This window comes from Thamnophis elegans, chromosome Z, assembly GCF_009769535.1.
Source record: "Thamnophis elegans isolate rThaEle1 chromosome Z, rThaEle1.pri, whole genome shotgun sequence".
Lineage (NCBI taxonomy): Eukaryota > Metazoa > Chordata > Lepidosauria > Squamata > Colubridae > Thamnophis > Thamnophis elegans.
The window spans coordinates 49,580,488-49,592,426 of record NC_045558.1 but is presented as its reverse complement, the minus strand read 5'-3'; the positions used below and the strand labels follow the sequence as shown (position 1 = coordinate 49,592,426).

Sequence of the window (11,939 nt, the reverse complement as noted above, 5' to 3'; positions counted from 1 at the left end):
TCCCTCCCCATCCTTTTTCTCTTTGAGCCGCCACTTTGGATTTGGTAGGTTGAATAAAACCCCTTGTAGAGTGTTCTGGGAGGGCAAAAACAAGCAAAAAAGGTCCATTTTTTGCAAAAAAAGTGGCCAGTTTTTTGTCCCCAAAAAGGGCATTGGAATACTTATAGAGTGCTCCTGGGGCCTGGGGGAGCAACATTGAGCAAAAAATGGGCTGGTTTTTGCTCATTTATGGCCTCTCCAGCCCCTAGGATCTCTCTGAAAGCTTCCTACAAGCTGTGCATGGCCATTTTGGTGAAGGGGTGTGGTTTCAGGAGGCAAAAAATGCTGTATTCAATGTATAAGACACACCCAGATTTTCAGCCTCTTTTTTGAGGGAAAAGGGTGTGTCTTATACTCCAAAAAATATGGTATATACATATCACTCTGTCTCTACCCAATCCCCTTCCTTTTTCCCACAGCATTTCCATCCACAAAGTGTGGCAGCCTTGGAGATCCAAAGTTATGACCTTCAGGGTTGACAAATAGCCATGTTGAATTGCATAGCACAAATACAAAATGTATTTTGTATTATGTCATTAACAGTTTTATGATTATTTTTATGATAACAGTTTTTGTTGAAAATTTGCCAAATTTCAATTCCATGGTAGTCATGGGTCCCATCCTTTTTATTGGCATGACTTTTTGCACCCCTCCTTCCTGGGGAAAAAAACCTAGCACAGGAAAACTAGAAATCTAGGTCATACTTTGTGACATTTTGACAATTCCAGCTAAAATTTTAGGAGGTTGCCTACAGACTGATATGGCTACATTAATTATTGCTTTAAAAAGTTTGTCAAATAAGCAAATCCTAATTTCAATAGAGAGATCTTGTTGCAGGATAAAGGCACTGAAAACTCTAAATATAGCTATTAAAGTTATAAAGGTTTAATTTAAGTTTAAACCACAATCAAATTCAGCTGTTTACTGATGAGGAAGGGAGCACTATTACCCAAAGAAGGAAAATACTAAATAATAGTAAACACAGCAAGGATGCATTTTGAAAATCTACTGGCAAAATGGAATGAAGATGTGATGTCATTAGCAAAATCACTTTGCTTAGTAAATAATACAAAGTAGTTCATAATCCATGTTGCTACTCTCCAAGGTGCTGAATGTTCACATAAATTATACTTTGCTTGAAATATGGTGGAAGCAACAAATGCTCGCTATAAAAGATAGGTAAGACCAATCAATGAAGAAAGTGACTAAGGATATATAATCTTATAATTTAAGAAATGCTTACTCAGAAGTAAGTTTCACCTAATTCAACAGGATCTATAAACAAGTGGTTTTGGACCAGGAGTTTGAGATGATAATACCAATTCTTGTTACACATCATTGTTCTTGCATGAAAGTGGAGAATAATTTGTTAGGATTGGCATACAATTTTCTATCTACTATGAATGAGAAAAGTTCAAAATATCATTTTGCATCTAAAGATATTTCCAGTATAGCAACTTCTTGTGTATAGCTAGATTTAAATTCTTTTGATCAAGTGTAATTCTTTGAATTCTTCGTGTCTGGACTTCAAAACCATACATGACAGCAAAGATTCAAGATTCCAAAGCAAATTAGGATGATAACATGGAGGAAGATATATCTTAAAATATTCACTTATTTGGATTTCCCTAAACTCAGCATAGCAAAATTGTATCTGAACTTTTATACAGCTACTAGTTCAGGACAAAGGGAGATAATCCAGTAATGTCCTAAATTATAAAGAGACCCATATGTCATTGTGATTAGTGTTGCTTAAAGGTAAACCACTATGTATTCCCAAATAATTCATTTTCAGTTTTATGTTTTTAAAATGAAATCTTGATCTTTCACTGTTTTTACTTTTCAGCGAGAAAACCTTCTTGGGCATTTAAAATTAATTTTGAAATGAAACAAGGCAAAGCAAATTATTTGGTGAATTGAAATCCTGTACAAAGAAAATACAGGTAAGGCTTTACTTGTCCTGTGACTATATGGAAATGGTAGCATTTTTCTATGAAAGGTTATGGAGATCTTTCCTACAAAAATGGCTGCCAACAGTAGAAAATTGCTGTCCTTCAGAGTATTAACTCAATTCACACCATGTCTTAAGGTAAACCAATATGAGATTTATTTTTTAATGATCTACCCATAGTTAAACAATCTAAGATTTACCTTTAGATTGGCTGATTCACAGCCAATCTAAATCTGGCCCAAAACCTGAAACAGTCAGCAGAGAAGTTTATCTCTTACATGATAATTTTATCTCACAAAAGGACAAATTCTCTGTACTTTACAATAAGAGCTTGCTTCGTTTATATAGAAAGGAGGAACTAACCAAGGAAGACACTGTCTCTCACATGTTCATTTCGAACTAAATTTCAATAAAATCAACGAATTTGTGTCCAGAATTTCATAAAAACAAGTGGGAATGTATGCTACATATCTTAAGATCTTCTTAAAGAGTTAATTAATAGGTGTTTTTTTCAATCAATGCAATTTAATCGATACCTGTATTCACTAAAGGTGAAACCAACACACAGAAAAATTACGTTCTTCTAATTTTCCATGTTCTTTTATAAAAAGATAGTGTTAAAGCTGTCAGTTTGAAGGATTATTACCATTGATCCGCTATTTATTAAAGCAGGAGCTTCGCACATCTTGCAAGAACGCCAAAAGACCTGCTTCCTTTCACTTTTAACTGATATATTGCTTTTTAGGAACGAATTTTGAATTTCTCAGGTACTTGACAAAGAGGGGAACACTAAGCTTTAAAACATATTACTGTACAGCCGCGATCAATCTTGTTTTACGGTAGTTTCCTGGTTTGGCTTGTTAACTGGGACTTTTTCGCGACGGTGAATAACTAAGACCCGGCGGGAAAGAATGCCCCTGTATCCAGACATTGACTGACACTAATTCGGAGCTTTCGCCATATCATAGCTCCTTATTGGACTTTTGTTAAAGCGGGTCTAAACAAATTGCTAAACACAATGAGCAAACGTCCACTAATCACGCAAAAATTTGCGCTACGTCCCAGGACAGATTTGGGAAAGGCCTCTCGGTTATCTAGGGAGAATGTTCCGGAATTCCTTCCACTAACGTGTTACTGCTGGCGGCGTAATGCCATTGGGCGTGCTCTTGCGTAAGCTTCAGGAGTGGTTGCGCAAAAGCTTTGGTAATAACGTGTGTACTGGTGCTGCTTACAGGTGACTGATTTCAATCCAACAGTCTTCGGAACAGCCAGGGTTCCAAATCAAGGTAAGACCTATTGGGATCGAAGATCTCCCTAAGTATGCTCACTACTTTTGGTCCTGTCCTCACTGAAATTTGACAATCTCATGCTTTTTCTCAGCGGTTTACTTGGGTTATTCTCTATAAAAATCTGGCCGTACTCGAAAACTAAAATGCAGTAAGCACACAAACAACTCCAAAGCTTGCTTTTATTGAGGCTGCATTGGAATGAAAGCTCATTAAATTCTAGGAGACCAGCTTCCAATCTTATAGTTTGTAGCTTAACGGAGCAGGCCTTTTTATGCCTCTGGAAGTTAACCCGAATTCATAGGATCTTGCTTTCAGCTAAAAGGTGTGTGAGATGGTCTTTGATCTGCCTGAATCTCCAACAGCGTACATTAGATTAGCTGGTAATAAGTAAACACTTTGTATTACTTTTCAAACTAATTATAACTTTCCAGGATTGAAATTGCGAGGCCCCCAGTGGTCGAGGGGCAAAGTAGAATTCCTTCTTGCTAATGTCAGATAAAAGTTGCCTTCCTGAGTTCAACAGAAAAAAACTTCCCCGGTTTCTGTGTCGCTGTTCCCTTCATCCGCTTTTCCCTTCAGAGCCTTGAGAAATCGTGGAAGGTTCGATACGTTCTAGATTCCTCTCTCTCTGCCCCCCCCCCCCTCTCTCTCACACACAAATCGGGACAGCATTAGAACGGGGAGGACCCCCTCTTTGTCAAGGGCCAGGCTCTGCGCCGATGCTGAGGGCGACGCCCGCCTCGTTTTAGACAAAATGTGGGTCTGCCGCGTCTTCTCTCCCAGCTTGGTCGAGGGCGCTGGCGAGCCAAGGCCTCGCCTGTTGAGGTGGGATGGTGACTTCATGGGTGGCCTGAACTCAAAGGCAGTGGCCATTTTTTTCCTTTGACCCCGAAAGTGGATTTCGGCCTTGCAGAGGTTGGCACACTAAGAACCAGCCAGACTCCGCTTTCCTTTAAGTTGAAAGGAACGCTTTTAAAAGTTACAAGTTTCTCTTTTTCTTTTCGGGAAGAAAAACTTAAATCCGTCTTATTTATAGGAAAACTTTTTTCTTTTTTCGGGTTCATCGAATTGTTTAACAATGCAAAGAGAGGGGTGACTTTAAAAATATACCGCCCTCCAGGAGTCACAGATGACTTGTTTCAATTAGTAACTGTCTAATTAAATTAGTGTCTCCTAGCTCAGCCAATAGGTGGACGAGAATAAGAGAAGTTCGTCTCTGAATGGAACCGCCTCCAAGCCCCTCCCCGGGTACAAGAAAGAAGCGCGCGCCTATATATATGTATACAAGCTCCGGAGCGCAATCGGGTGCAGTCACTGGCATGGGATTAAAGGGACGGGGGCAGTGGGTGGCTTTCAATAGGTCGCCACAGTGGGCGGCTAACGACCTTTTCTCTCTCTTTAAGACGTCTGTGAAGCGTAGACCTCGGGAGGGGTGAGGTGCACGCTGTTTGTGGCTCTCGCTAGAGCTGCTCTCCGAGAGTTCAGGGACGCTTCAAGGCGGAGACGAGGGGGGAATCACTTGGCGAAATGCAATTGGGGGAGCAACTCCTTGGCACTCCTGCTAATCTGCCGGGTGCCCCGTTTTATCCACTGGAAGCCGCGGGCGGTAGAGCCGGCGCTACCGCGCGACACCTCAACACTGGGTCGCCACCGCGCCTGAACTTGGAGAAGGTGCCGAAAAAGTTCGGAGGCGCCTCTGTGCCGGCAGCAAGCCTGTTAGGTGAGGCCGAGGCGGCGGGCGAGACACCGCCCTTCGTCACTGCCGGACAGATGCCCTCCAAGGCAGTGACCGAGGTCGCGGACGGCGGGCGCAAGAGCTCGCCGTGTCCAGCTGAGGAAGACGTGTTGCCGCCACCGCCACCGCCGCCTGCGCGCTACTCTTTAGATGGCCTGAGTCCTGAACGGTACTACCTGCAATCTCCCGGCCCGCAGGCTAATGCAGAGCTGGGCAGTCCGTGTTCGCTTTTCCCGTACGCTGGGACGCCCGGGAGTGCGCAGTCCAGCTCTATGTACCAGGCGCCCAGTGGAGCGCGCTACCCCTATGGTTCTGTGCTGACTCCGCCGGGCAGCTTTTCGACGACAGCGGGTAGGACGCCCTTCGCTGCAGCCGCGAGCACCTATCAGTATGGCCAAGGCGCACCTCCCGGTGCTCTCTATAACCCTTACCCGCCGGCGGCGGCGGCGGGGGGCTCCTGCAGCGGTCTGGGGGGACTGGCGATGCCCGGCGGGGCAGGGGGGCTCCGTGCCCAAGTTTTCCTCTGCAATCGACCGCTCTGGCTGAAGTTCCACCGACATCAAACCGAGATGATCATTACTAAACAGGGCAGGTAGGTTTTTATGACTAGTGGCCTTTCCGAGCGCAGCTTTCCTGCCGGAGCATATCTGTTAACTTCTGCATTCCTGGGGTGGGTGGCAAAAGGAGAGCGGAGCTGCATCCCTCTCTAGTCAGGATTTAAGTTTTGGGTGAAAGCAGGCTTCGCGTGCCCTAGAAACATCTGGTTTCAAAGACGAATAAATTCGTTTCTTCGAAACCAACCTGTTAGGTTTGGAAACATGTTTGGAAAAGGAGAATTAGCCGATCCAGTTGTACTTAAAAGAAAGAAGAAATCTGCAGCAAAACACTTTAGGATCCTGGCTACTCTTATAAGTGGGTTCTGGTTTTACTTTTTTGATGTGTTCCCTGGTTTCGTTTTTTTTCTATTTCAGAATTCCAATCCTATAATCTTTTTTTCATGAAATACTATTTCTTCAGTCTCCTGAAGCCACTGCACACTTCTTAGATTGCTCCCTCCCCTCCCCTGTAATCACCCTGGATTTTAAGCACTGGTGCTATATTTATGTGTTGAAGTGCATTAAAATCTCACACCCACTCTGACCCTTTTTGAAAGAGACACAGAATTTTTGGGGGTATTTTGATTTTATGAATCTCAATTTGCCTTTTAGTTTTAATATGTTGTAACAAACTGACTCTGGCACCATTTGTTTGGAAATTGATCTGATCAAAGTTGCTGAGAAATCACACCACTGTCTTTTCCTGTTACTTAGCAAAGCAATTTGTGTGACTGAAATTTATATTTTAAGATTTCAGGAAGACCGAATCCAATTTTAACTAAAAACAAGCTCTTTCCAAGCAGGTCTTTCCTGCCACCTCTATGAGAGAGTATGATTATGGGAGCTTGGAGTTCTATTCTTTCTCCTTTACTTCTATTTCCCGTCCTAAAAATTAAAATTAGTTTCCTTGATAAATTTCAGCAGAATTCTTATTTTTCCCAATGGGTTTGTTTTGAATAATTATTAGAAAAAGCAAATGGTTTCAGTGCAGAGAATAATACCTGTCCCAGGAAATCAGGGTTTGAAGTTCAAAAGTTAAAATTCCAACCCTCAAAACTGATGATGAAAATGGAGATCTGCACATTTACACAGGATAACTGGAACAACTGCTGGAGGATGTTGATTCTCCAAAACAGGATTTTGCTAGGTGGTGGTGAGGTCTTTTCTTTCCTGCATCTACTCTGATGCTTGCAAAAGAGAGAGGATGTTTGAAGCCAAACCCTCTCCTAACCAAGCACTCTCTAAATATAAAAACTACAAGGGAACCACCATCTGCCTCCTTTTCTTTGCCCAGGTGCTAGTCAAGGCTGAAACATGCTGCCAGAGAGACTCTGCAGGAGTTTTTGGCAAATAGCTGCAGGCTACTTCTCTAAAAGCCCCTTTTTTTCTTTCTCTTTCTCATTTCAGGCGGATGTTTCCTTTCCTGAGTTTCAACATAACAGGCCTCAATCCTACTGCCCATTACAATGTTTTCGTTGAAGTAGTGCTTGCAGATCCTAACCATTGGCGCTTCCAGGGAGGAAAATGGGTGACATGTGGCAAAGCTGATAATAATATGCAAGGTAGGATATTATTATGTAAGGTCTATGCCTACAGCTGGTGGGGAAGAGGGTTGTTTGAAGTTTTTGTTTTGTGTTGTTTTTGATCTTCATTATTCACCCTAGAGGTGGATAGAACATTACACTTAATTCAGTAGGAAACTAACAGAGGCATTTTTGTCTCATATATTGTCTTCCTTGTAGTCAAAAATTTCATTGTGGAAGGATAATATTTCTCCCACTTTTTAAATGAGATATTGATGGCCTCTGCTTTTGCCCAGAATCTGGGAAAGTATAGAGCTATTTCCCTCTTACATTTCTTCCATTCATTTCAACTGTAATTAAGACTTTAAAAAAAACAAACCTGCATTTATGATTAAATTGCTGAAGGGATGGCTGATATAGTTGAAAGATGTTGCAAATTGTTAGCAAGGAAATTATCTTTTTTATTATGATATATTCTTAGGTCTTATTATGGATGCCATATTTCCTTAGCCTAATAAAGTCAGTGGCAGCATATTACTAGATGTACAAGTGTGTGAACAACAGTGCCTCTTTTCTAAATCTGATACTTAGTAGCTACATACTTTGGCTAATGTGTGGTTATGTCAGTGTCTCTGGTATAGAAGGAGGGAGCCAAAACATATTTTTGTTTATTTTTTCCCCACTCCTTCTAATAGGCAACAAGGTTTACGTTCATCCTGAATCTCCCAATACTGGAGCCCACTGGATGAGACAGGAAATCTCTTTTGGAAAACTCAAACTTACTAACAACAAAGGGGCTAATAATAATAATACCCAGGTAAAAAAATTATGTACTTAAATGCAATCTGAATCAGACAAAATTAGCCCAGCAGTCTTGAATATTGACTTAGTCTAACTTAGTTAACAGAGATAAACTGGCATGTAAATGAGAAATAGGCCTTGAATCCTAACTGTACAAAATTTGATAGATTTTAAACATATTTGTCTTATAACAAAAGATGGCTAAACTGTTTCCAGATGATTGTTCTACAGTCCCTGCACAAATATCAGCCTCGCCTCCATATTGTGGAAGTGACAGAAGATGGTGTTGAAGATATGAATGACTCTACTAAAACACAAACTTTCAACTTTCCTGAAACACAGTTCATAGCTGTTACTGCCTATCAGAACACTGATGTAAGATAACATAATCTCAGTATGTCAATTGTTTTTTTTATCTGTAGCATAGCATCTTCTTTTACCTCATGCTGTTTTTAAAATTAAATGATAAAAACATGTAAGCAAATAGACTTGTGAAGCTGAATGTTTTAGTATTAATGTGACATGTAAATTGCTATTTCCAGTTTTCCACCCATCTATTTAGCAGATTTATTTAAATTTATTATTATAAATTTATTTTCTGATTCATTCGTTCATTCATTCATTCATTCATTCATTCTCTATAGCTACCAATGTCAAACAAGTGACTCCAGTGAACAATCATAAAGCAGTTAAAAACAATTACAGTATAATACAAATTAAATATATATATGGCAGTTGAGAAAAATAGTCATAGATATCAATATAGCTAGGAAACAGGGCCCTTCATACATTTAGGATCCCAAACCTGTATACAAAGTCATGTTTGTATCCAGGTTTGGGAAGTCAGGTGTACAAATTGGCCTTACAAAGGGCCAATAGGGTCAGAATCATTCTCAGTCCTGAGAAATAATGTTCCAGAGGACAGGAGATTTGGCAGAAGTGAGGGCATGCCTCCTGGAATCTGCCAGTCAACATTCCTTGCCTGAAAGGGCCTGTAATCTACTCAACCAGCAATATTTATATAGAAAATTTAATTTTCCATGTAAATATTTTTTTCCTTTTTACACATACAAAGAGCTATTTGTCTTTTTAGGTATAACATATCTAAATAGGTCATGCTATTTTTCTGATTTACTTTCCAGATCACACAGCTTAAAATTGATCATAACCCTTTTGCAAAAGGGTTCAGGGACAACTATGATTCGTAAGTAATGATTCGTGTATTTCTACATAGTGCCAAGGACAATGAAAGATTTCTATTAGCTCTTCATGTTTCTTTTAATTAGTATACTTATTTTGAATTTTATATTTTAAAAAGTGACTTTACATCTGAGCAAAGAGCAATTCTGTTAAATAACAAAACTGTACCAGTAACTAAGGAATAATACACACACACACACACACACACACACACACACATACACGTATGTATTTGGGACTAAGTTCTATTGAATGAAGAGGTTGGCTTTCCGAATAGACAGAACCTATCAGTATATTGCGCACTGCAATAGATGTGTGCAATAGGTTAGCAGAGACTACTAGATGTAGAAAAAATGTTTAGTTTGGAATATAACTTTAAAAAAATTTAAACAGTTATTTTTATTTAAACACATAACTTTATTATCTTTAATTAGTATTAATAGAAAAAGGTGTACATTAGACTTACAAACTCTAGCGCTAAGATGGCATTCCAATGAACTGTGGTTAGAGCCCCATTCAGATTCCATACATGTTAACAGCAAATTTCTGAGTGGCAAAGAACAGTATCTTAGCCTTTCTCTTTTATATTTGTAGCATGTACACAGCTTCAGAAAATGACAGATTAACTCCATCTCCTACGGATTCTCCTAGATCCCACCAGATTGTCCCAGGAGCCCGGTACACTGTACAACCCTTCTTCCAGGAACAATTTGTCAACAATCTGCCACCAGCTAGATTCTATAATGGTGAAAGAGCTGTACCACAGACCAATGGCCTCCTCTCTCCGCAGCAGGCTGAAGAGGTGACTAATCCACCACAGAGATGGTTTGTCACTCCAGTCCAGCAGTCTGGGGCCAACAAACTGGACATGAATTCCTATGAAACTGATTACTCTCCAAGTAGCTTACTCTCTTATGGTATCAAATCCCTTCCCATTCAGACATCCCATGCACTGGGGTATTACCCAGATCCAACATTTTCTTCTGTGGCTGGATGGGGAAGTCGAGGCTCTTACCCAAGGAAAATGTCTACAGGTTTACCTTGGACCTCGAGAACAAGCCCTCCAGGTTTCTCTGAAGACCTCCTTTCAAAAGAAAAAGTAAAAGAAGAAATTGGTTCATCTTGGATTGAGACACCTCCATCCATAAAATCTCTAGATTCAAATGATTCTGGAGTTTATATTGGTGCTTGTAAAAGGCGGCGACTGTCCCCAAACAGCTCCAGCAATGAAAACTCTCCAACAATGAAGTGTGAGGATATTAATGCTGATGACTATAGCAAAGATGCTTCTAAAGGCATGGGCTACTATGCTTTTTATACCAGTTCTTAAATGTTTGAGTCCTGGTGTCTTAAAATTTGAGTAACTGTACATGTACAGTGGTGGTGCTGAGATCCCTTGGTGAGGAACCTTTGGTATCGTCACCTTTTGAAATGGTCTTGTGCAATTCTATAGAATGTGCCAAAGTTTTTGTCTGACTTCCACAGGAAAAAAAATGGAAGAAAACAAGGTAGCACTAAAATAAATAAATAAAGTCTCTTTCTTCTGCTCATTTACAAAATTTAAGGGAAAATACTTAAGCAGTATTCTAAAATTAAATTAGGTTTTCTTCAAAATGATCAAAAAGAGGGATGGTAATACATAAGGACATTTTAATCAATGGTTATGTTTTATGCATTGCCAAACAATTTAGAGAAAGGAAATTCTAAATTTCCTTTAGAAGTCTCTGTAAAAAGGGAGTTCAAATTGGATCTATTATTATCGACTATCTGAAAAATACTTAGAGGCTTTTCCTTTAGAATAATTCTTCATATATGCAAGAACAAAAGTCTTAGTTTATAGCAAGTGAAACTTTTTTTTTGACTGGGGGACTTTTGATCTTATGACAGTGAAATATTCTTACAAAAATAGCAAATAATGATTCCATATAATATGTACAGCTCTGTGTCTAGGCATAATTGTAGGGTATGGCAAAATACTATCTAGTTCTAGTTATGGCAGTGCAGTTGAAGAGGATACGTTGGGAGTTCTCCATTTAAACAAATTCTAAATTGAAAGTGGGCACTAAGGCTGGGAGTATGTCAAAATGTCTATTTATTGGTAAGTGGTCAGTGTATTTTTTTTTCAACTGTTTTATATGAAAAGTGTTGTACTTCCTGTTGCGGGGTCTGTAAATATTATCAGATATTGAAGTCACAAAACGCTTTAAAACAAAGCATTAATTTTATTGGGGGGGGATGCTCATCTGTACATAATTTATAATAAATGTATTACAATGATATTAGTTGTTGAGAAATTTCCTTTTCACTGCAAATGCTATATGAAGATTTTGGTACCGGATGGGGTCCTGTTCTGAAACAGCAAGTGGTACTGTTATTCCAAAATAAAATAATTTTGGCAACAGGCTCTCAACAAAGTAGGTAGAACAAGGTCGGTAGAAGATCAGAAGGTTGCGACATCCCATTTCTCTGTTAAGCTGCTGCACAACCAAAAAGGCTGCCCTTCCTTACCCAGCCATAAAACCCCAGATTCCCCAGTGAACAAGAATTTTAGCCAACCCCCGGAAAGAGGTAGAACTTGGTCCATATAAGCAAAAAGCAAAAAGCGAATAGATCTCCCTTAGGTTTGCTGGATCTCCCTTCGCATTCCTTCAAGAAGGAGCGAAGTCAGACAACTCTGGAGCGCCTAGCGTTATCAATGCGAACATTACAGATACAGTGCGAGACACTATCCCGAGTCAGGCGCCTTTTTCCATAGCCTCTTTGTGCCCGTCGGCAGCTAATTCGGGATTGAAGAGAACGGAGGTC

The 11,939-nt window shown here is 40.0% G+C and overlaps 1 protein-coding gene across 1 annotated transcript; it reads left to right on the top strand.

Annotated features, from left to right (window-relative positions):
* The first annotated feature begins 4,604 nt into the window (after positions 1-4,604).
* EOMES (eomesodermin) lies at positions 4,605-11,360 on the top strand. Its single transcript, XM_032237304.1, has 6 exons — positions 4,605-5,606; positions 7,018-7,172; positions 7,829-7,950; positions 8,151-8,309; positions 9,077-9,138; positions 9,729-11,360. Exons 1-6 carry the CDS (start codon positions 4,807-4,809, stop codon positions 10,462-10,464), a joined length of 2,034 nt encoding a protein of 677 aa, XP_032093195.1. The 5' UTR covers positions 4,605-4,806; the 3' UTR covers positions 10,465-11,360.
* The last annotated feature ends 579 nt before the right edge of the window (positions 11,361-11,939 follow it).

Bases quoted from the DNA above. Each gene is read 5' to 3' on its own strand.
- EOMES (XM_032237304.1), top strand. From the start codon at position 4,807: ATGCAATTGGGGGAGCAACTCCTTGGCACTCCTGCTAATCTGCCGGGT. The intron at 7,173-7,828 runs GTAGGATATTAT...TCCTTCTAATAG, and splicing joins AGCTGATAATAATATGCAAG to GCAACAAGGTTTACGTTCAT. The intron at 9,139-9,728 runs GTAAGTAATGAT...TTATATTTGTAG, and splicing joins TTCAGGGACAACTATGATTC to CATGTACACAGCTTCAGAAA.